The sequence below is a fragment of the Aedes albopictus genome, chromosome 2 (assembly GCF_035046485.1).
Source record: "Aedes albopictus strain Foshan chromosome 2, AalbF5, whole genome shotgun sequence".
Classification (NCBI taxonomy): domain Eukaryota; kingdom Metazoa; phylum Arthropoda; class Insecta; order Diptera; family Culicidae; genus Aedes; species Aedes albopictus.
In genome coordinates, this window is record NC_085137.1 from 360,741,007 (window position 1) to 360,766,816 (window position 25,810).

The following is a 25,810-nucleotide window of genomic DNA, read 5'->3' on the forward strand; positions in this document are numbered from 1 at the left end:
TGCCTGAAGATTGCTCATGATTACGGGAAGAATCTAGGGATTCCGAAAAAATAGTAGTTCCGGGTGAATGATAGTGTTCTCGAAATTCAAAAGAAGGCTAGTGATTCAAAAATAATGTGTCAAAAATCTTAAAAAGAGGGATTTTTGCAGCAGCTTTTTTGGGGAATCCCCCACTGGAGGTTTTATGAAGAATTTCTTATATAAATCCTTGAAAAATTAGGCAGAGGATTCTTTCAGATGTTTTTAATTTGTCTAAACTTTCGTTGCAAATTGCTCTTAGAGTTCTACTGGAAATTCCTCAAGAAGTTATACTAGGAAATTCTCCACGAATTAAACCGGAAGTTCTATTGGGGATCTTTCTAGGAATTCCACCGGGATTTTTTTTTGTCTGTATTAACGAGATTTTTAACCCTAGGCTAGTTCATCTCGGGACCCACGCTTTACTTCCCGAAGGAAGAACCCACATTTTGTGAGTATGTCGGGAGTGGGATTCGATCCCAGGTCCTCGGCGTGATCGTCTTGTGTTCTAACCACCACACCAGGTCCGCTCCACGACACCGGGAATTAAACCTCCCGAAATTCTTCCTGAAATACCTTTGGAAATTTATTTAAAAATTCGTGCAAAAATTCCTAGGACAAATATTCCTAGAAGATCCTCCGGAAAATTGTCAAAAGTTTTCTTTCAACAGTTCCTGCTGGAATAATTATGGAAATTCCTTCAGGATTTTTGTTGGAAATTTTTCCAAAAGATTCATTAGAAACCCTGTCGCAAGATCCTCTAGTATTTCTGGAAGTTCCCAGATTTTTATTCGAAAATTCCCTCGGTTTTTTTTTAGGAAAAGTGGCTTCGATACTTTTTAAAGAAGCTACTTCAGGAATCTTTCCGGAAGTTTTCTGGAAATTATTTTGAGAATTCTTTCGAACGTTTTTCTAGCATTTTTTAAACAAAAATCATCTGGAAGTTCTTCCGAGTGTTTCCGGGAGAATTCTTTTCGAAGTGCTTCCAATAAGTTTTTCCGGGTCATCTTTCGGCATGTCCTGGGAACTCTTATGAAAATTGTTCAGGATTCTTCTAGTAACTGCTCCGTTTTTTTTTCAGAAGTCCGTTGGGGATCTTCTATTATTATTAGCTTTATTAAGGAGATTTTCAGCCCGCGGCGGGGATCTTTTGAAATTTCTCTCGGGAGTTGTTCCCCAAAGAAGTCTTGCAAAATTTACACGATGGCTACTTGCAAGAATTTTTACCAGAAATTTCTCCGAGTTTCTCTTGACCATCTCAGAGCCCCTTTTCTTTTCGCAAACTTTTGTCCACATAAAAATATTGATTTTTTCATAAAGCATTGGTTTTGGTCAGCCCTTCTTTATCTTTAGAGTAGTTTTTTAAGCGAGCCCTAATCCAGATTTGAAGTATTTGAAGGCAAAGTACGTTAAATTGAGAAATTGAGAGATAAATTTGTGAGATAAATTACCACTCGTTTTGGTGGGATTTGAATCCACGACTCTTTATCGCTAGTCCGGCGCTTGAACGAACTAAGCCACAGAACAAGTTACGATTCTGTGGATTATTCAGAAGTTCCAACGAAAATACTGCTTGGAGATCCACTCAAGATTCCTCCGGGACTTGCATCTGGAATTCCTCCAGGATTTTTTCTAGAAAATTTTGTTGGGTCTCCTTCTGAAGCTTCGAGACCAGTTCTTCAAAATTTTCTTGAAAAAAAAAAGGATTTTCCATAATGATATCCGTGAGCAATTCCTGAATGCTTCGCAAGATCAAATAAAAATGACGAGATACATACATATATGAGAAATGCAGAGCATTACCAAATATAAACGACAGTAATGTGAAATCTCTAAACTAATAAAAAAATACATTTTCAGAAAGTCCATCACGAACTATTTGGAGATTTTCAGGTATTTTTGCTTACTTATTGAAGCATTCCTGGAAAAACTCTTGTAAGACTAATTCGTGAACACTTGCCGAGTGTTACTCAGAATAATCCTTGAATAACTTAAAATTCTTTACACACCACGGTACCGATAGAATAAAATATAAATTCCTGGGACAATTCTTTGAAAATTTCTCCAAAAGATTCCTGCATATTTGTATTTTAATGATATAACATTTGATGAAATTCCAAAAGAAAACTATGAATGTATTCCCAAAAATATTTCCGCTAGAGACTATAGATAGTCCTACAAAAAGTTCTAGGTGCTACTCTGAACACAAATATCAGGATTTTCTAAGAAATCCGAGAAATTGTTTCTGAAGGCAAGACAAAAAGAAAAATGCGAAAGAATTTCTGAATCCCTGAAGTAATTTCCGAAGAGTATAAGAGTATAAGCTGAGAAACTTCTCAAAGGAGTTCTGAATAACTCTTGAAATTAATCTTGATAAAAGTCCAGAAACAAGAAAGTCCCGGTAAAATTATTGAAAAAATCTTCTGAGAAACTACTCATGAAAAAAAATTCTTCAAAAGTCATTCTGAAAAATTTAGCAAAAAAAAATGCTGTAGAAATTCCTAGAGCAATTTCTGAAAGAATTTGTGTACGAATTCTTAAAATAATTCTCGGAGAAACTCACGAGAATTCATGGAGAAACGCGTGCGTGAATGAATTTTCATGGAAAGTCTGGAATAAATTCTAATTGGAGTTCTTGAAGATATTCACTCAGGAATCATTTTCCGGAAGGAACTACGAACCATGAAACCCTCAAGTCCGTCTGGATGTTGAAAGTGCAACGTTAAAAGTATTGATAACGCTAAGTTTTGTACAATGTATGAAAACATTTTTTGTTAAGTGGGATAGTAACATTGGGGCATTACAGTATTTCCGAAGTCCCAAAGGAATTTCTGAAGAAATTTCCAAACGAATTGCAGTAGGAATGATCAAAAATGTTGCCAAAATAAAGCTCGAAGAAGTTTTAAAGTAATTGTCCAAGTATTTTAATGTATTAATAACAAAATTCAAAAAAAAAATGGAAAAGCCAGAAGAATTGAAAAGGAACTGCCAAAGGAAGATACTAAAGAAATTCTTGATTATTTCCTAACAGAATAACCCGAAGGAATACCTATGAAAATCCACTTCTTCCACAGAAATTTTCGATGAAAGTCCCAAGAGAATTGCCAAAGGAATTCTCTCCGAGTCAATGTATTTTCTCAATAAATTGTTGGGATATTCCTGGGGAAATTTCTATGAAATTCAAATGACTTCTGAAAAAATGCTTGAATTTTTAGTGTTTAACAAATTGAACTATTTTGTTTTGTGTTTATCAATCCGTATTTTTACTTGAAGCGAATTATGCACTTACAAATTGAACTTATTTTTATAGAATTCACTAGTGTGATGCTTTTCTTTTGGACGAATTGATGTTCACAATCCTAAAGCTCATTTAGAAATGATGTGTGGAAGTTTCTCCATTATTTCTTTCAGAAGTTTTTTTTAAGGAATATTTAATAGAGAATACGACAATTTTCCTCCGAGTTACACCGAGAACTCTCCCAAAAGCTCGTCCTGGAATTCTTTCAGACGCTTCTCCGGAAATTCTTCCGCCATTGTATCGGAAGTTCTTCTGTCTGTTTGTTTTGTAGAAGTTCTTTCTCAAAAATTTCATAAAATTTCTTAGGAATTCTTACGGAAGTTTCTCAAGAAATTCTTCCGGAAATACCTGTTGAATCAAAATTTCTGAAGAAAATTCTTTTGGAAGCTCCTCCGAAAATCTTCACAAATTTACTTTTAAAATATTTCAAATGTTCCTCCGAGAATTCTTCTGGATTTTTTTCTGGGATTTTCCGGGATTTTTCCAGAGATTCTTTTGATAAATTTTCCGGAAACTCTGGCTCAAGATCCTACGCTCCATACAAATTACGAGGGGGAAGGGGGTCTGAGATGGCCAAATTTTGGTCTACGTGGTTTATGAACAGCCCCTATGAGCTGAGTTTTTGTATGGTGAGAAGGTGGATTTTCCGTTTCTGCAAATAAATGGTGCAAAAAGCGTGGATATTATGATTCCTTATACCTAATTAGATGCTATTTTAGCCAAACTTTGAGAAACTGTGTTGTTGAAGAGGCAAGAAATGGAGAAATAACAACACAACAACAACAGAATTGCTCAAACAGCTTTTAGGACAAGGTATTTGGAGTCCATATCTCCAATTTTCTCGAGCACAAACCTAGGCAACCGTCAAACGTATCTGGCTGAAAATGTAACTTGATGCTTGCTTCCGCACAGTGAAAATTGAATTACATTTTCAGCCAGATGCGTTTGACGGTTCTATAGATTTATGCTGGAGAAAATTTGAGCTGTGTACTCCAAATACCTTGTGTTTAAATTAGGTAAGGAATCAGGAGTTTAGATAGAAACTATACTGCCGTGTGCAGCATTGTTGTCCCATGTTAATAGGGATTCCCATAGAACATGGAACAACTATGCTGCACACGACAGTACAAGAAGTCCTACAAAAAGCTCCAACTTAGCCAGCAATTTAGTTGCTATATCGAAATTGCAACTGAAATAGTCACACATATATAGCACCAAAGAAATCGTATTCAATGCACGAAACAGGCATATACATACTAAAGTGGAGGCCATATCGAAACATATAGTGGTACAAATTCGTTTAAACGCACATACTTCTCAAAACATTCTCTCTATGTTGCTGCATATTAAAATTTATGATAATAACGCTTATAGTATCACTAGTAGTAGTACTTGTTAAATGTATATTGATATCAACAATTGTGCAATAGTTTTCCAATAACAAATTTACAAATATGGAAAAACGAAAAAAGTGCGTTTAAACGAATTTTCCTCCACAAATAAAATAGTTCTTCCCTAATAAAAATAAATTGATTTGAAAAGAATTATTCGTTACTCGTGCAGAGAGTATATTGCTTGAGTGTCTATCAAAATAAATAACAATAAAACACAGATGACCTTAAAGTAAAGTTCACCGTTCAAAAATCAAGTGCGTTTAAACGAATTTGTACCACTGTATATACGATTACTGCGATTCCATCCAACATAATTTACGATTTCTCGAAAAATTTCTACGATTTCGCCGATTTTAGCCGTCTAAATATACGATTATATATGATCTTATTACGATTGAGAGTACCAATATACGACTCAAGATTTTCAAATAAAAATAAACAATTGGTGTTCAGTGGGAACCGAACTTAGGTCCTTTGATTGAGAACTGCGCGTTATCTCTATTGGCTATATTGCAATGTAAAAATAGAGAGTTCAAAGTGAATGGCATGAAACGAATAAAAATTAGCATGATACGGTGCGAGACTTGTGGTGGGAGCGTTGTTGTTGTGCATTGGGTGGCACCAAAAGTGGTGCCGTGAAAGAGGCCCGGAATTCACATCGTTGTTGGAATCTATACTTAACTTATTGTAAGTCATCTGCTAGTATGAAAACCTATATATTTGGTTGAAATTATTGCTACCATGGTTGGAATGCGTCAACAACAACAACAAAAATACAAATTTTTGATGAATATCATGTTTTTCTTTTTCGCCATCATACAAATATGTAAACAAAGCCATTTAGGATTTCCGAGATTAGGATTCGACTATTAAAAGTGCAGTACCAATCATATGCCACTGTAAAAATGAATATACGATTTCATTCACTTTGTATACGACGCAAGTGTGACGCAAACGATCAATATACAACATTGTTATAGTTGTATACGATTTCACCGATTTTCATCATACCTTTAGGTAGCAAGCTCGATTTAGCAGATGCATATACGATGTGAAGCGACGAATTCCACACTTCAAAGAAATCATATATACGATGATAGCGAACTTGCAGCTTGATACTAAGAATGTATCTTTTTTCACGATTCTATCCGATTCTGTGCGATCCTACCGATAGTATCTCGCACCTTTTATGAGACGACTATATGAAACAAAATCGCAATTGAAATTTTATTTGGCATGAAATGCGATTTTACACAATCATTGTCTACAAATATACATATTATTATCAACAAATATACATATTATTATACTTATTAACCTTCCAGGACGCGCGCCATCAAGCAACCGAAACTGCACCGCGCTCGCGCTGTATTCGAAAAGTGTGTTTTTTGGGAGTGTTGTACTTTTTACAACAGCGCGCGCGCTGAAGGGTTAATTCTGATTCAATATATGAAAATATACGATTTTTTCCACACAATGATTTACGATATGTGGTTGGCTGGGAAATGTTGCTCTTAACGAATCTCAGGATTTCCTACGGAATCCGAAAAGATTTCAAATAGTTTCTGAGAACAAGACAAGGGGCCATTCATAAAGTACGTCATGGTCCTAGGGAGGAGGGGAGATTTGTGAAAGTGTGACAAGCAATGTAATAAGTATAGGAAATACCCGTACGAAGGGGGGGAGTAGAGGGGGGGGGGGTCGAAAATTCCCGATTTTAGCGTGACGTACTTAATGGATGCTCCTCAAGACGGAATTCATAGGAATTTGGGGAAAAATCGAATAATTTTAGGAATAACCTTCTGAAGGGAGTCCTGAAAAAACTCTTGAAATCATTCTTGGTTGAGCTTCCGCAGAAATTCCTTGTGAAGTTCTTGGAAAAATATTCTAAGATACACCTGAACAAAAAAAACACCCCCAAGGAAACTCTAAAAATAATTCATTCTTGGATAAACTTCTGATGGATTTTTTTGGAGGAGCTTATGAAGAAATTTTCTGCGGAAACTTATGAAGGATAAGTATGGGGCAAAATTTTTCAGTGATCCTGTTCCACGAAGCTATTCGAAAAGACGTCATGTTGACCTGGTTTTGCACGAGCTGTTCAAGACATTTGACAGGACCTACACGGAAAAAACAGATTATCTAAAAAATTCGTTAAAAGATCGCAAAAATAAGTAAACCGCTTGAACTTTTTACCCAGCAGTGGGTTGTTTCCTAGCTCTCCCGCTCGCAATGTTGTCAAAAACAAAGCGAGAAGCAGCTACCTAGCCGACAATGTCCGTGCGAGAAGCCAAATTTGGTTTTTTGCCGTTTACCCAAAAGTGGGTTTATTTCAACCCACTAGGGTACTTCGAAAGTCAACGCGAGGTAGAAAGAACTTTGCGATGGGTTGCAATTTTCTGCCGGGATCAAACGGAAACTACCCAACCCACTCAGAGCTTAAACGCGGTATAGCCAAATTTGGGTTCTCGAACGGAAGAGCCGATATGAGTGAAAAGAACCTATATTTGGGTTGATTTCTGGTTCCGTGTATACTTACTTTATTAGTTTTATGACAGCTGAACGAAAATATTGCAATCAAGCCATCTCTGACATGAAATCCGTTGAGATCCTTCTGTGATTTAGAGATTACCAGCATTTCCCAGCTAACGCTGCTCTGCGACTAGAATCCATTCCCAATAGAAATGCCGAGGTATTCAATATGAGCAGTGTACACATCGATCTTCGTGAACTTCGGGAGACGCCAACCGTTGACTGAAATTCACAGAGGCCTTGAAAGGCTCTCAGTAAGAAAGATCCAACCCCCGTGTTCCTACGCCACTGGCAAACATCCTTTATACAATTTTACATTCCGGTACATTCAACAGTGCGACGCGACGTGAAGCACGTGGCGATAGCATTTTCAAAGATCCCCCCTTGCGTGATTTCATTTCTCTTCCTGGCCGGCTGGCTGACCATGGACCATGGATTCGACCGAGGATTGCGACACACAACAACCCTTTTGAAGCCACTCACAAGGCCACTCCTATAGCTTTGGTGTTTGGTTTGAGGATTGTGAAAAGCTATCCGTTTCTGAGCGCCGCCCGCCATGTTTTTGGGTCAGATGGGGGGCTAATTTATGCATGGATTTCTTTTTTTTTCCACTGCCTCTGCTCAATGTCATTTATCCCCGCGCGGCGCCACTCGTTGATGTATATGGTAACTCTTGGTTTGTTGGTTTCCCGGGGGGAAATGTTGTTGACGAGAAAAGAGTTGTGCAATGATTTGTATATTTGCCTTCTCGTGTCGGGGCGGCGCTTTCTTTTCATTCTTTTATGTCCTTTGCGGGCTCTCGAGTCTCGGTGATGAATGAGGGTGAGTGCTTAGGATGAGTGGTTCTTAGTTACGGCAATGTGGTTGTAATGAAGAACATCATTTGGAGAGGCTATGTTACGTCACCGCATGTACTTACTCTGTTTGATGCTTTTTATTATCCTTATCACGTTGAGTATTCTTTATTAACAAGATTTTGTGTAGAATATGCGTTGTTTATTCCGCTCTTCAGGCCGATCTACTGCTGACACTCCCACTCAGACGTTGCCGTGGCGGATGTTTTACGGACTCAACTTTTCTCGATTGGGGGAAGAACGTACATTTTCCACCCTCTTGACCTAATGATTGTAGGAATGTCAATCTCAGAAACCCATTGTCCAGAATGGCATACCCTAGAATGGAATTCCTCAGAATGACCTACTCCCCTGAAATCTATTCCTCAGAAGGCAAAAAAAAACGTACCAAAAAATTATTCTTCAGTATGGGACAATCCCCAAAAAAGCATGAAAATTACATCGTGAGTGATTGCCGTCATTGTCTTGACCTGCGACGAGGACAAATTTCTATCAGCATCCTTTATTGTTCAATGGTCCAATTTGGTTCGACCCGAGTAGGTGAAAAAATCTAATGAATAGTATATTCTGTTACAGCCGATTGGATTACTGAAGAACAAAAACTGCTATTGGTTTGATTAATATGAGAGGTTAATGATCAGAAATAATAGCAAAATATAGTATGGAGAATTAGCTCGTTAAGATATTACAAGATCAAACCAATAGCAGACAAGATTTGTCAACCTTTTTCTTGAATAAAAAAATAACAACATTCAGCATCGAACCTACGACCTTAGGATTCACAGGTGCCGATGCTTTCCACTCGACTGTGGCTCACTGTTGTGAAACCCGTGGGAATAAGAGCATGACGTTCTTCGTTTCCACAGCTCAGAAAGAGGCACATGGCATTTCACTAACATTGAGCCATCTCTATGGATGCATGAGTTCCACTTCGTGCAGAAGAGCTAAATTTGTTCTTATTTAGAAATTTTCAGATATTTCGACAAGAACAAAAACTGATATCATATCATTTTGAGCTATTCGTGCGATATTCATTGAATTTTGGAATAACACATCAAAATCATATCGAGCTATGACAACAAAAGTTGTTCGATTTGAGATATGATCTAGGATATGATTTAAATATTCTCGTCTACCCGGGAAGGCTCACTCCATTTTTCCTCCTTATTTTGGGTGATGCAAAACTTTTGGGTGCTGCAATACAGAGTTGCAACGATACCATATTGTTAGAGGGTAGTGTATAATCATTGCCATCGCTAGAACAGAAACGGGTTGAAAACGGCTTTTCTCTTGTTTCCAACTTTTTAATGGCACATTGTCTATCTACCGGATAACGCCTAAGAGTTATGCAATCAAGCGAAGTGTGCCACGTTATCTTCAGATTAATCTTCACAAAATCTGTCACTTTACGCCTGGCATCCACGCACCAATGTGTAAACCCATTGCCAACCATACTCCAACCAACACTCCGACATTAGGATGAATTTGTGCAGACGCACAGGTACATTCGGTCTGCTATAGCATATATGGATACAAAGGATTGCAATCATCACTTTCTTCTCCTTCACCACATTGACCTAGAACCACGTCAGGCGCCATTGTCGCCTAAAAATAGAAGATCGCCAACACTCACACACTGAAAATACCTGCTTAGTCCCCAGTAGACATTCCACTGGTCCCTTGTATGAGTGTTGCTGGTCTGGTGATACTGGAGTAGCATCTAAGGGCGGTCTATCAACTTTAAGCAAGCTCAAGCTCACACAAGACCGTCCGGCACGGAATCGTGTCTACTGTCGTAGGATAATTGGGACAGTTACATCAAACTCTTCCTGTATCCGAAAAGGGCTTTACAGTGACATAATGCAAACCTAAGCTTTCTAAAGAATCATAGATTTTTTACTTTTCAATGATTGTTTGCCTCGTGTTTTTAAGTGATAAAATCTGATACAGGTATCTCTCGATTTAGTAGACATTTAAGTTTTCGAAAAAATCGAAAAGTTAAAAAAAAAAAAATCCTTCAGGGATTCCTTTGAAAATGTCGCCGAGGATTTACCCTGGAATTCCTTTACGAATTGCTTCAGAAATTCCTCAATGATTTTTTTCGGAAATTTAGAGATTCGTAACAAACACTTGATAGAGCGTGGTTACTGGTTGTGCTGTATTTGCCAAACGATCTTTCCATACGAGCAGTGTAGGTTTGTCCCGCCATCTGCTCGGTCGGCTTTTGTTGCAATTCTGTGGTGTTAAATAAAAGAGATCTCTTTCTTGAATTTTTCAATTTTATTATAACGACGGTTTCCGAAGAAAATTTCCCAAATCAAATCATCATGTTACATATTATTTCTATTTCAGAAAATCTTCCTTGTCTTCCTTCGGAAGTGTCACAAGAAATTATTTTACGAAATCTGGCATGAATTTCACCAATTCTTCCATGATTTCTCAGTAGATTTTCAGAGCTTGTTTGAGAAATTCGCCCAAAGATTACTTCACAAATTCCTCTGGATATTTTTTTTATCTGTATTAACGAGATTTTTAGCCCTTGGCTAGTTCATCTCGGGACCCACGCTTATTTCCCTTCCGAAGGAAGAACTCACATTTTTATTGTGAGTTTGTCGGGAGTGGGATTTGATCCCAGGTCCTCGGCGTGATAGTCACGTGCTTTAACCATCACACCAGACCAGAGCGGACCACACTCTGGATATTTATTCAGTGATTTCTCTAGGCAATTGTTTGGAGAATCTATTGGAAATTCCTATAGAAAATGTACCAAAAATTTGTTTATAAATTCTTCTAAAAAGTCTTTGTTACAAAATTCTTTCGGAAATTTGTCTCCGAGTAGTGGGCCAAAACTTCACTTACGGATTTTTTCAAAAAATCTTCTATGAATTTATTCGGAAATTTTCTTCAAGGATTTGTTAAGAAATTCCTCCCATTTTAAATTACAATAAGAATTCTTTCAAAACATCTTGCATGATTAACTTCTGAAATTCTTCCATTTTATTTCCCAAGGATTGCGTTTAAAAATTCATTCAGAGATTTCTCCAGAAATTTATTTAGAAATTCATTCGAAAATTTCACCAGAAATTCCTTTAGTAAAATTTTCAGCGATGCCTCCAGAAACTATTCCAGAGTTCTTTTTTAGAATTTTTTTCAAAAGTTTCTTCAAAAATTTGTACTGGGGTTTCATTGGAAATTCTACCAAAGATTTCAGCAGAAATTCCCACAGCTTCCAATTTCTCCAGAAATTTAATTAGTAATTTCTCCAGAAGTTTCACAAAGAGTTGTGTAAGAAAGTTGTGTATGAAACTTCTTCTGTATGAAACTTCTTCGGGGTTTTCTTCAGAAATAGCTTCAGAGATTTACCCTATTTTTCCGAGACTTTTCTTTATTTTTTTTTCGAAAAATCCTTCAGAAATTCTTTTAAGCAGTCTCTCAAACGATCTTCCAAGGATTTTTTTCCAAAACTTTCTTGGTTAGCTTGGGAGGGATTTATTTGTTTGAATTTCTGTCAGAAATTCTTCCTGGGGTTTTAAATTCCTCCGGGCACTTTCATTTAAAAAAACAAACATTGTGAGATAGATTCGTAAATTTTCTGCAGAGATTCCTAAACAGTCTGTTTATAACACAGTCCCCCAAAGAGTGAAACCAAATCTACCTTTCGAACTGTCAAATCGGCTTCCTATCAAGCACACCAGCAAAATTATGAAAACAAAGTCTGGCGAAGTAGAAGAACAACAATCAAAAGAAGTCGTCTTTGCATGTCTCTATACAGGGTGTTAGGTTCCCGAGTGCAAACTTTTTAAAGGGTGATAGAGGACCATAAATGGAGAAAAAAATTGTTCTACGCATATGGTCAAATCTCAACCGTTACGTAGTTATTGAACTTCCCATGTTTATGACTCTTATTGCCTTAACTGGCAATAACTTGAAAATTGTCAAACTTATCGAAGTTTTTTTACCCTTATTCGAAAGATTATTGAATTTTCTAACAAATGGCATCTTTGAATCGATTGGTTTAGTTGAATAACTAAGTTTTCTAGAGCAAAATAGCTAAAAATAGTGTATTTTTATTGGTTTTTGTCAATTATCTTTGAAACAAGCGTAATAAATTGAAATTCTTTCTTTGGCAAAGTTGTGGCCCCTGTTACACTCTACAATTCGTTCTTTGACACCAAACTTCTATCTCTTATCGTTTTCTTGCAATTTTGATTTAAATGTGCGGCACAATGCGCAAAAAAGTGCATTCCATGACAGTTGCAAATTTATGATCTGAAATGTGATGTTAAAATCGAAATTGCAATACAACGATAAGAGATAGAAGTTTGGTGTCAAAGAACGAATTGTAGAGTGTAATAGGGGCCACAACTTTGCCAAAGAAAGAATTTTTATTTATTACGCATGTTTCAAAGATAATTGACAAAAACCAATAAAAATACAGTATTTTTAGTCATTTTGCTCTAGAAAACTTAGTTATTCAACTAAACCAATCGATTCAAAGATGCCATTTGTTAGAAAATTCAATAATCTTTCGAATAAGGGTAAAAAAACTTCGATAAGTTTGACAATTTTCAAGTTATTGCCAGTTAAGGCAATAAGAGTCATAAACATGGGAAGTTCAATAACTACGTAACGGTTGAGATTTGACCATATGCGTAGAACAATTTTTTTCTCCATTTATGGTCCTCTATCACCCTTTAAAAAGTTTGCACTCGGGAACCTAACACCCTGTATATACAGTCTCTATCCTAGGGGTTTCTTTACCAAATTTTTATAGCTTTTATTATAAATTCGACTAGTATTTTTTTCAGAAATATCTCCAAATTTTCCTCCAAAGATTTCTTTACAAATTTCTCCAAGGATTATTTTACAAAACTTTCACAGATTTTTCGATAGTTCTTTTATGAACCCTTGCTGCAATCCATCCTAGGAATTATTAAAAAAATCTTTCACGAGTTCCTGAAAAAATCTCCCGCCCAGGGATTCTTAAAGACTTTCTTTCAGGGACTTCTTTAGAAACTCCTCGTTGATTTACTCTTAAAAATCATCCAGGAAACCCTAAAGAAATTCAGTCAGAAACTCTTTCTCTAAATCTTTTACGGATTCCTTTAGACTTCAAAAGTCCTCCAGAAATTTCTTCAAGAACTCCTTAAGAAAGTCCTGCAAAAATGTTGCTTGGATTTCTTCAGAAAATACTTCAAGAAATCCATTTAATAAATCTTGCATACATTATTTCAAAAAGAAACCTATTTCTTCGGATTTTTTTCATACAGATTCCTTCAGAAATTTTTCAAAGCATTCATCTAGAAAACCTTCCATGAACTTTCTCAGAAATACTTTATGGATTTTTTTTAGAAAATGATTGTCGGATACATTGAGAGTCAGAAATTCGGAACTCTTTCAAAATTTTCTCAGAAGCTTACTAAAGAATTTTACGGTAGGATGCTTTAGAAATTCTACTAGAAGTAATTATGGAAATTTCCAAGATTTCTTCACATTTCTTTAGATATTCCTTCATTCAAGACATCTATCTTATACAAATTGCTCCAAGGATTTATTAAGAAAATCCCATAAAATTCTCCAAAGGATTCCGTCTGAAATTTTTCAACAGATTCTTTCAAAGATTCTTATTAGGATACTTATGGAAAGACTGGGAGACAGTCTGTTTCCTGCAGAAATTCACATCCGCCGGGTATCAGTATATTTTTCCCCAGAAATTCCTCCGAGATTTCCTCCAAACGTGCCTCTAGGAATTCCTGTATGGATTTCTCTAGGAATTTAAGGAAATCAAAAAAAAATTGTAAGGATTTTTATTAGTGGATTTCTTTATGATTTTTGTCCAAATATATCTCAAGTGGTTTTGTTAGGTATTCCACCAGGGGTTTCCAGATGTTTCTTCAGGTATTTCTACTGGATTTTTTTCAGAAAATCCATCTATGGATTCTCAAAATATTCCTGCTTTTTTTGAGAAATTATTTTGGAAATTCATTTAGAAATTTCTTCAGATTGTTTTTCAATTCTTTCTGAAATTTCTTCAGCGATAGTTTCGGAAATATCTGTGAAGACTTCTTCAATATTCCTAGAATCAGTTCTAAAAAAATTAAGCAGTGATTTTATCAAAAGTTGTTCCATGGATTATTTCAAAAGTTTTTCCAGCAACTCTTTCTGGGATTGCTGAAGCGGTTCTTTTAAGATTTTTTTGGAATACTCTCTTGGTAATGTACCAGTGAAGGGGTGGTGGGATTGGCTTCAAAGTTTGGAATTCAGAGCGATGTTTTTCCGCCCGGATTAATAAAATGTAGTTAACAGTTCTTTTCTTTTATTTTTTTTTAAACGATTAACGACATTGGATTTGGCAATATGTTTCACAAAGTTTTTTTGTTTTCACGTAAACTAACAGAAAATTATTCAAGGTTTTTGTCTGAAATATCTTGAAGAAGCTTTAATGAATTTAACCAACAATATTCTAAAAAAATCTACCAATAATTCGCTGTTAGTGGACAGATAATTTCATTGGACCATGTTCAGAATTTTATTAAAAATAATTTCAAAAGTTTAACCGGAAATATCTCTGGTATTGCCGCCATAGATTTTACTAAAACTGCCTTCTAAAAATCAGCAATTTTTTGTACCTTGTCTATGGAATATTTCAAGCCTAATGTTACAAAACACCCTTTGTAACAAATGTAAACAGACTCGAGAATTTCACATAATGCACTGCATTTTGCTAAGGACTTCTTGTAGCTCCTACGGTTGAGTATGATTTGTATAAAAATACCGTGTTTTTTTACTTTTCGGAAATTCTCAATATACAGGGGGTGGCCAAAATGTTTGGGATAGGCAACTTTTTTTTCTTTCACACAAAAGTTCATCATGCTATAACTTTTCATCCCGAGCAGAAGAAAATAACTAGTGAATAACATATCAAGGTATTTATCTTAAATACTGCCATACCATGATATGCCCTTCATTAGGTGGTAATAAGAGGCAAAATAACCAAAACGAATACCAAAACTAAGTATAAATAACACCTAGAAAATAACTAGTCTTGTTATTTCAATAATGAATGCATAGCTAAAATTTCAAGTGCTGTATTTGTTGCCCCAAAGTTATTGAATAATAAACTAATAACATTTCTTGTTATTAAATGTTTCATTTGTACGATGATTTCAAGATGTAATAGCAAATCTTGTTCTTCGGTTATTTTCACTGCTAAACCAACAAATACTACATCAAAACCGAATTCTGCTGGAATACCTCCAACCGTTATTGTGATGCATTTCGTAAAATAACGCAGCAATAACAATTTTAGGTATTAGAGCACACGTTGCTCTTCGCATGGTATGCCCTTCTGCTCGGGATAGAGTGCATCAAAAAATCTCAAATTTTGACTGTTTGTCAACCTATTATATGTGCATCTTTGGTACAAATTTGGGCTCGATTGATTAATGTTTCGCAAAGTTAGAAACGTTCGGGTAAAACACTATTTTTAGACAACTTATTTTTGAGCTGTCATATCTCGGAAACCAGTGAACCGAATTGAATGAAATTTTGAACGTACACTGGCTTTATGCAAATGCTTATACTCATTTGGTGTTTTCAGAGAAAATATTTCTAAGAACATGGTCGATATTCTGAGCGGTAGTCAATTTTTCTTACGTTATTCGCATAAAAGTCCTATAAGTCATTTTGGCCAAATTACATTTTAGCGATATGGTGTCTTCGGCAAAGTTGTTCGGCTATTTATGCTGACAAAGTTTGCTGAAGACGTCAAATTTCCAAAGCCTACTATTCTTGAGATATTAACCGATTTATAAAATACCTACCTAAAACCGAAATTTTTCATTAAAATACGTTTTTAAACAAATTCAATGTCCTTTTCTGAGTTATAATAATGAAAAATACTAAAATAAAATATACATCGAGAAAATGAAATATGTATTGATTTTATATAGAAAGTTCCCGAAAATCACGCAAAATGTTTATAGGACGTTCTTGCAGTCGGGCAAGTTCGGGCAAGTGTTTTCATTGGCAATCACCTAAAAAATATATTAGCTTTCATATAAAAAAATTTCACAGACATGATATTTAATGATTTTTTCTAAATTGAGTTCAAAGTTTACTGTTTTGGGTAAATTAGTACAAAATTTATGTTCATAAAATACTACGTTTTAAGATGCCAAGTGAACCATAAAAAGTATAAATACAGTCTAGTCATAGATGTAGTTGTTTCTTATCTTCAAACAAATTGTAAAAAACAAAAATGTCCCAAATGCCACCAATAAAAGCATGCCTTGATTTTATCATTCGTTAATGATTTATTCACACGTAATGGTGTATGTATTTGCGTGGTGATTCAACGACTGTTTTACAACACATCCAGATTTTGTAGAGATATAGACATATGTTTGCTTCCTGTGATGGCTACTAAAGACAGCTAAATAATAGAGGAATCAAATAACAAAAAATAGTTATTTACTGGTATATTTCTGATGAATTGTTATTAATTTTGCTTAGTACGCAAAATATTTAAATATTTAGCACGCACGACTAGGTTAAAATAATTGAAAAGCTTTCCTACTTTTTTTTACCCACATGCTTTTGAGTTTTTAGATACAATCAAAAAATATTCATGATGTGTGACTGTATAACGCATTGACGAATGTTTAAACCAAAGCATGCTTTCACTGGCGTTGAACGTGGAAATGAAAATTACCTTCTGTGTATTCAGTTAGCACACTAATTATTTTAGTCTTTATTCTAGAGAATCACACTAGTTAATATTCCATCGAATTACCACTCCGGTTTCACCATTTCACCTTTGCTCCCGCACTTAATGATCGACACCATATCTAATGGATTCCCAATCAATTTCGTCTTTTCTTCTACCTTCCCCAACCCCCCAATCATCCTTACAGGTGGTCAGCGGCCATAAATCACGTCAAGCAGCACAAACAAATGTCAAATCTATCGTCGTCGAATTACAATCTGTCCGGCACCAGCAGCGGCGGTGGAGGTGGAAGCGGAGGTGGCATGCAACTTGATACGAGCTTCGGCGGTAATTCGAGTGTGGAGCTCCGATCGACCGATGATTTATCGATTATACTGAACATCTACTCGCAACGGCTGACGAAGGAGCGAAACGGTAAGTGGCTTTTATTGGACGGTCTCTGTCGTTCCTTCTGAACAGCCCCCGCCAACTAACTTTGGATCGTTTTAGTTGGTTCGTAAGATTGAGAATATAGACCATATAGCCGAGGCGGTAAACGCACGGGTATTCAGCATGACCATGCTGAGGGTGACGGGTTCGATTCCCGGTCGGTCCAGGATCTTTTCGTAAAGGAAATTTCCTTGACTTCCTTGGGCATAGAGTATCTTCGTGCCTGCCACACGATATACACATGCAAAATGGTCATTGGCAGAGGAAGCTCTCAGTTAATAACTGTGGAAGTGCTCATAGAACACTAAGCTGAGAAGCAGGCTTTGTCCCAGTGAGGACGTTACGCCAAGAAGAGGAGGAAGATTGAGAATATTGGGTACTGACTTACAGTAGCGGACAAAAACTATCGATGTAGGGTCATATGCATTATTTCAAAGGACATGGTTTCTAGGGTCCAAAAATGGCTGCTTAAATGGTAAACATTTGATCGTACAAGCATACGCAACATAGATAATCATACACATCATATTTGTTATCTTGAGATTGACCAGAATAATTGAAATTGCATAGTAAATGAATGGAGCAGGTTTTAGACTAGCCAATAACAGCGTCGCACACATCTCGAGCAGGAACGAATAACTGGCACATAACTGCAGCATATCAAAGTCAGGTATCATACCAAGACAAGGTATTGGTCGACTTATCTGCCCCTTTTAGCATGTCAGTCCCATGTTGTTTCTAATGCAAATAATATTTTTGTCTTTCACGAGTCCATTTGAAATAAATTTGATGTTTTTCTCGCCTCATTTCACAGCTCAATGCACCACGAAAAGTTTATGCATCTCATGAATACACTTTTTTGAAAACAATTGGAGTTATAGTGCAAAACGTAGGCATTTCGAAAAACAACATGGGACTGACATGCGAAGAGGGGCAGTATTCTCGTATTAAAAATAACCTATTCAGGTATATGTAGGTATTGTCGGCCGCCACCAAACCGGACGTCGCATAATCAAGTTGCGACGCGACCCAACTCGCGACGTTTTTGAATCATGTCAAAAGTAGTGCGCATCCTTCCCGATGTTGTCAGCAATACAGCGCACTAGATGCGAAACGGTTGCGGCACTAGTGGACCAAGAAAATGGAAATTTTTGATTGAATGTTTGTCTTGATTCCAACCAGATAGACAATATTGAGTCACCAACAAAGAATACCTCAATGAGTTATGGGTTTGGTACAGAAGACTGATTAAGGTATTATGTAATTATGGAAAAATGACCATTTCTACGGAAAAAATCGTTGGTTATTATTCAGGTGTTGCAATACCTGATACCTGAGGTGGCATTATTCACGTGGTATTCGTAAAATACACACCAATTATTATTTTAGGTATTTTACCGCTTATGCAGGGCACCTTAATACTTCATTCAGGTTGTTGGTAATCCCGAGCAGTAGAAAATGGCTGAAGAATACCAAACTGAGGTATGGAAAACCGAATACCTACAACCTGAATTAGGTATTTAGGAGCCCTGCATAAGAGGTAAAATACCTAAAATAATAACTGGTGTGTATTCTGTGCATAACACGCAGGGCGTAAAATTTTCAAGCAGACGAGTTGATGTTCACCGTGCGGCAATTTTCATTCACTTGCCTGCATATTCATATTCAGCTGCTCGATACTCGTTTGTCAACTGAATGAAAGTCAATGAATATTTGTAAACATCTTACAAAGTGTTAAATTGCTGATAAATATTAACATTTCGATTACATTTAACGGTACTTTACACAGATCTTTTCCCATTTGGTTGTTATGGAGTGTTTTTTTGGAAAGAATCGTACCCATAAACGTAGGTAATTATGGAGATGTTTCTCGATCGGCTTCATATTCAATGACAACGAATTGACTGACTGTGTGAAGAGGAAGAGCGAAAATGAATTTGTTTGTTTTGAATATTCAGTGCAGAATAATTCAAATTCGTGCACTTTTCAGTCAATGAATATGAACATTTTGCACCCTGATAACACGTGAATAATGACATCAGGTATGGCAATACCTAAATAATAATCGTCGATTTTTTTTATACAAATAGTGATTTTTCCATAATTGAATAATACCTCAAGTAGTCCTCAACACCAAATAAACAACTGGTTGAGGTATTTTAGCAATACCTAGAAAATACCAAAATAAGTTAGTTTAAATACCTGGGTATACGAATATATTCGTTCCTGCTCGGGTTGGGTTTTGCATACCTAAATTTGGTATTCTGCAGCTATTTCCTCCTGCTCGGGATACCGTCATTGGGATAAAAAAGTTCAATAACCGTTGCTTCTACAAAACGTTGAATACACAGCTTCTCCATAGTGGTCTCGAGAAAGAGTAGGGTAGAAACATCAGTTTTGGCCATAGCGCGTTATTCAGCCTGTAGTAATCCAAATACTAATAAATTTATTTTTTTTCGAGTAGATCCTAATATAAAATGATGATTACAGCTGTAAAAACCAAAGATTTTGATTTAAAAATAGTAGACAAATAAATCAATAAAAATCAGATCTCATTATCTATTTTGGCTAGGGTGTTTCTATTTTGGCCACACCCATAAGAAATACACGTTATTGGTTAAAATAGAAATTGAAGTTAAGAGTATGGCCAAACTTTTGCAAAGTTACAGTCGTTTTTCTCTGTCCAGATTATTGCAGATACCGGCTTTATTTTATTTGTGATGAATTTCGATATATTAATCACAACTGGAAAACGACGATATTGTATTTTTCTCGGTACTGTTTAAACGATTCGTGTGATAACATTTGCGCTCCACGATCTGCTATAGCCGATTCCCAAACAGACGGCACGAGAGAATCTGTGAAATATAACAAGATTTAATCAAAATCCGTTCGTAATCTAGAACAAAGAGTGGATGGGAGATTGTACCGACGGCGATGATGCATGACAAAACCACAATCGAACATGACCGACCGGAACCGACGATGACGGCGGAAGCGGGCGGACGGGGGAGGTTCGGAATTTGAATCCGTCGTCGTCGTATGTTGTCGATTCGTTGCTTTTGTGTCTGGCAAAATCGGCAAAATCTGTCTGCTCTGCCTGCGGTCGGTGACAAAACAAAACTTCGGAGGAGTAAATCGGTGAAACGTGTTTGTAAATTGAAACAAATCTGGAAATGATCAATCACATTGGGGAAATTTGCTTAGCATGATTGATACTTATCGCTGGGATGACGGTTGTATTTCAGGTCTTGTGCGGAATTTGAGAGTATATGCAATATATGCCGTCGAATTGTCTTGACGGCAAATCATGCGGTGTTTGTGTATGATTTCTATGCTGCTTGCTTGAATGTTTGTTTTCGGTTGGAATGGTTTTGGATTTTTTTCATCTGTGATCATCAATAATGATTGTTTTCTTGATATTGCCATATCACGAATGACATCCCACATGCAAACTATCGTGGCCTATTTTGTATTTCAACCTTAGTGTTGGGAAGAGCCATCTTTAGTTCGAAAACGAAAATGATCGAGAGCGGCATTTTTTTACAACGTAATATTACAGACAAACGTCTCACTCTACTCACTTTTCATCGTTACCATTTTTAACGGTTAGTTCAAATATTTTGTAGTTCGCAAATCACTCGGTCACGGCGCTTGCATCGTTTTTGCTCCTGTTTGACGTTTGCTCACTACTGCCACCTACTGAGTTGTTTGTGTAACACAGCCTGATAAGCATTGGGCGATTATGTTTTCTTGACGATGATTTTTATCGCAATTTGTTTCAAGTGATACGTCTGTTTGTCTGTGGTAATATTGTTAACCTATTTTAGAGTCCTCCCCTGGCACTCGGACGTTGATCAGCTGCCCCTAACATGAAAACAGACGCTCAGGTAATGACCAGCTTACGACCTAAGTTCCCATCGGGGTTGGTTACCCGATCTTCCGTAAGGTTGCTCGAAGCCCGGCGGGGCCACGTGGCGGTAGGGATAGGAGTTTTTGAGCAGGAGCTAGTGATCTTAACCTTCTAATGGTAACCTGGGGTCTATTTGGACCACAGGCAACTTTGGAATAGTGATAAACAGATTTGGTATAACATATACAGGGTGTTTGCTTCCTGGTTGTACATATTTTAAGGGTAGATAGAGGACCTCGAGCCATGAAAAAGTGTCCAAGGAACATGGGGTCGGAAGTCACTGCTAAGTGAGTTATTCAAAATTCGATGTTTTTTAAAAGGCCCAAATTGAAAAACTTATAACTCAGCGATCTTTTAACGGAATTCAAAAATTTTTTTACGAATCAAAAGCTTGAACCGTTGAGATTTTATGCTTCTTAGACGTAAACTTGATAAAAAGTAATTTTCATTCATAAATTTTAAAATGTTTGTGGCAGAAGCCAAAAAAACAGTTACTTTTTGTGCTATTTTTGATGTTATTTAAATGTAAATGACGTTTTTTGGAAAATGTTCTTCTACAAAAGATTGTTTATTTAATTATATAGAAAACCTTCTTTGTGACCAACATTGTATGATTTGTAGTTTGGTCACAATAATCAATTCAAAGTTATGTAAAAAACTCATCGAATTGCGGAAAACATCGCCCCGATTGCATTGAACCGTGCTTTGGCAGCACTTCCCGTTTGGTGCTTGCTCGCACTCTCCCCAAAAGCAGGCAAGAGAATCGAGGGCCAACTCGCACACCACTCGGACGGTTGGCACACGACCAACCAACTCGCTCAGATTGGGGCTGTGTATGGTCAAGTGTGACCAACATTACATCAATCTGAGCGAGTTGGTTGTCCGTGTGGAAAGTTGAAGTAGCATGTGAGCTGCTCAACGTCTTTGTTATTGTAGATGCGATCAATACGCGCGTGGTTTAGAAAATCGCATCGATCCTCCGCTCATAAGGAGACGACGACGCGGTGATTATTTGCCAAAGGACGTGCGTACAAGATTAATTGTAGCCGCAGCGATATTAATGTTGGCTGCTGAGCGAGGAGAGCAGATGAGAAACGAGCTACGGCGGGGTGTTTAAATCCTTCGCTGATTGTTTATTCCTTGCACTCGCAGTCAAACTGCGGTGCTGATAAGGTGGGGTGGCGTGCGCTAACGTATTTTTCAACAATTTTTAACAAGTTTAAATGTATGATGCTTTGCTTAAATGTTTTGTTAATTTGCAATGTCAAATAACGTATTTTGATGGATATTTGGGATTTCAAGATAATGCTGGGGAATAATTTTAGGGTCATGGTTCAGAGATAACGGGATTTATTCCAAGGGATGATGGGTATTCTAATGGTAACTTTGAAACTTTTAGGAAATGAGGGGCACATTTACAGAATTTTAGGGATTTTTAAAGATGTCGGGGTTAAATTTAAGAGATACTTAGATCTTTGAAGTTTTAGACATTTTGGAATACGTCATGGTACATTCCACAGGCTGTTGCGGATTTCTAAAACAAACTGGTAGTTTCAGAAGATACTGAGGATAGTTTGGAGGAAATGCAGAACTTATTCGGTGACTGTACGGGTTTTTTAAGAGGTGTCGGCGCCCATTGTAAGAGATGTTAAGGACTCCAAAGGAGACTTTGGTCATTTAGGAAATACTTGGGGTCTTTTAGAGTAAACGGGGAACTTATTCAGCTATTTAGGGTTTTTAGGAAATGTCGGTGCTCATTCTATGAGATGTTGGGGATTCCAAAGCAGACTTTGGCAATTTCAGGAAATGCTTGGGTTATTTTGGAGAAATCGAGGAACTTATTTAGCGACTTAGGGTTTTTAGGAGATGTCGGCGATCATTGTAAGAGATGTTGGGGATTCCAAAGGAGACTTTAGTAATTTCCGGAGAAGCTTGGGGTATTTTGGAGAAATCGGGGAACTTATTCAGCGACATAGGGTTTTTTAAGAGATGTCGGCGCCCATTATAAGAGATGTTGGGGACCACAAAGGAGACTTTGGTAATTTCAGGAGATGCTTGGGGTCTTTTAGAGAAATCGGGGATCTTATTCAGCGACTTAGGGTTTTTAAGAGATGTCGGCGATCATTGTAAGAGATGTTGGGGATTCCAAAGGAGACATTGGTAATTTCCGGAGAAGCTTGGGGTATTTTGGAGAAATCGGGAAACTTATTCAGTGACTTAGGGTTTTTAGGAGATGTCGGGGCTCATTGTAAGAGATGCTGGGGATCCCAAAGGAGATTTTGGTAATTTCTGGAGAAGCTTGGAGTATTTTGGAGAAATCGGGGAACTTATTCAGCTACTTAGGGTTTTAAGGAGATGTCGGGGATCATTCCATGAGATGTTGGAGATTCCAAAGGAGACTTTGGTAATTTAAGGAGAAGCTTTAGGAATTTTGGGAAAATCGGGTAATTTCAGAGAACTTTGATAATTTCACAAGATGCTGGGAACTTATTCTGCGACTTGGGGTTTTAAGGAGGTGTCGGCGATCGTTGTAAGAGATGTTAGGGATTCCAAAGGAGACTTTAGTAATTTCAGGAGAAGCTTGGGGAATTTTGGGGAAATCGGGGAGCTTATTCAGTGACTTAGGGTTTTTAACAGATGTCGGCGATCATTGTAAGAGATGTTGGAGATTCCAAAGGAGACATTGGTAATATCCGGAGAAGCTTGAAGTATTTTGGAGAAATTGGGGAACTTATTCAGTGACTTAGGGTTTTTAGGAGATGTCGGGGCTCATTGTAAGAGATGCTGGGGATTCCAAAGGAGACTTTAGTAATTTCAGGGGATACTTGGGGTATTTTAGAGAAATCGGGGAATTATTCAGCGACTTAGGGTTTTTTTAGGAGATGTCGGGACTCATTGTAAGAGATGCTGGGGATTCCAAAGGAGATTTTGGTAATTTCTGGAGAAGCTTGGAGTATTTTGGAGAACTCGGGGAACTTATTCAGCTACTAAGGGTTTTTAGGAGATGTCGGCGATCATTGTAGGAGATGTTGGGGATTCCAAAGGAGACTTTAGTAATTTCAGGAGAAGCTTGGGGAATTTTGGGGAAATCGGGGAACTTATTCAGCGACTTAGGGTTTTTAGATGATGTCGGGGCTCATTCAATGAGAGACGGGCTTGGTGGTCTAGTGGCTACCGCTTCTGATTCGTATGCAGAAGGTCATGGGATCAATCCCTGGCCCGTCCTTTTCATCCTACTCTGTATATTTCTATCCACTTTCTCTCGCTCTCTCTTCTCTACATATACAACTCATGTATATTCATATGTTCATAGCCATCGCTAGAACCAGAAACGAATTGAAAAAAAGTCGTTTCCCTCCCTTCCAACTTCCACTCACAGCACAGTGTATATAACGCCTATAAGTTATGCAACCAAAGCCGCTTGACCTTATTCACCTTATTCACCACACAATCTATCACGAATACTATAAATAACCCTATCCATGGATCGCATCACCGACCCAACGGTGACTCCCAGATCTCCCTTCCTTTCCGTCTAACAAATACCCCAGTCCGTGCTGCGTTGTGGGGACGCAGAGTGCTCTCGGTCTCTAGTAGCAACAACCAGTACACTCTAACATTCCTTTCCCTTCCCAGCCTGACTATAAGGACTTGGCCGGCGCCGTTTTTGATCAAATATGCATGAGCTGCTAAAAATTGCACTTTGAGAATAAGTGGAATGTCCCAGCCCCTTATTCAGTTGGATCTCAGTGCAACTGGTACCAGTTCAGATCAATCACGGAGGAGCAACCATTGACACGTATAGTCAGAATTGATCGTGATCGTGATCGTGATGTCGGGGCTCATTCAATGAGATGTTGGGGATTCCAAAGCAGACTTTGGTAATTTCAGAAGATGCTGGGGGTAGTTTAGAGACATCGGGGAACTTATTCAGCGACATAGGGTTTTTTAGGAGATGTCGGGGATCATTCCATGAGGTGTTGGAGATTCCAAAGGAGACTTTGGTAATTTCAGGAAATGCTTGGGTTATTTTGGAGAAATCGGGTAATTTCAGAAAACATTGGTAATTTCAGAAGATGCTGGGGATAGTTTAGAGAAAGCAGGGAACTTATTCTGCGACTTGGGGTTTTAAGGAGGTGTCGGCGATCATTGTAAGAGATGTTGGGGATTCCAAAGGAGACTTTAGTAATTTCAGGAGAAGCTTGGGGAATTTTGGGGAAATCGGGGAACTTATTCAGCGACTTAGGGTTTCAAGGAGATGTCGGCGCCCATTATAAGAGATGTTGGGGACTACAAAGGAGACTTTGGTAATTTCAGGAGATGCTTATGGTCTTTTAGAGAAATCGGGGAACTTATTCAGTGACTAAGGGTTTTTAGGAGATGTCGGGGCTCATTGTAAGAGATGTTGGGGATTCCAAAGCAGACTTTGGTAATTTCAGGAAATGCTTGGGTTATTTTGGAGAAATCGGGGAACTTATTCAGCGACTTAGGGTTTTTTAGGAGATGTCGGCGATCATTGTAAGAGATGTTGGGGATTCCAAAGGAGACTTTAGTAATTTCAGAAGAAGCTTGGGAAATTTGGGGGAAATCGGGGAACTTATTCAGCGACTTAGGGGTTTTAGGAGATGTCGGCGCCCATTATAA

At 37.5% G+C, this 25,810-nt stretch overlaps 1 protein-coding gene across 5 annotated transcripts in view; it reads left to right on the forward strand.

Moving 5' to 3' along the window:
- LOC109403764 (protein furry) overlaps positions 1-25,810 on the forward strand; it is a 460,946-nt gene that overhangs the window by 413,159 nt on the left and 21,977 nt on the right. For all 5 annotated transcript variants that reach the window (XM_062852871.1, XM_062852872.1, XM_062852874.1 and 2 more), the window contains one exon: positions 17,012-17,238. In XM_062852871.1, coding sequence (XP_062708855.1) covers positions 17,012-17,238 — 227 coding nt within the window. The remainder of the gene's footprint in view (positions 1-17,011; positions 17,239-25,810) is intronic.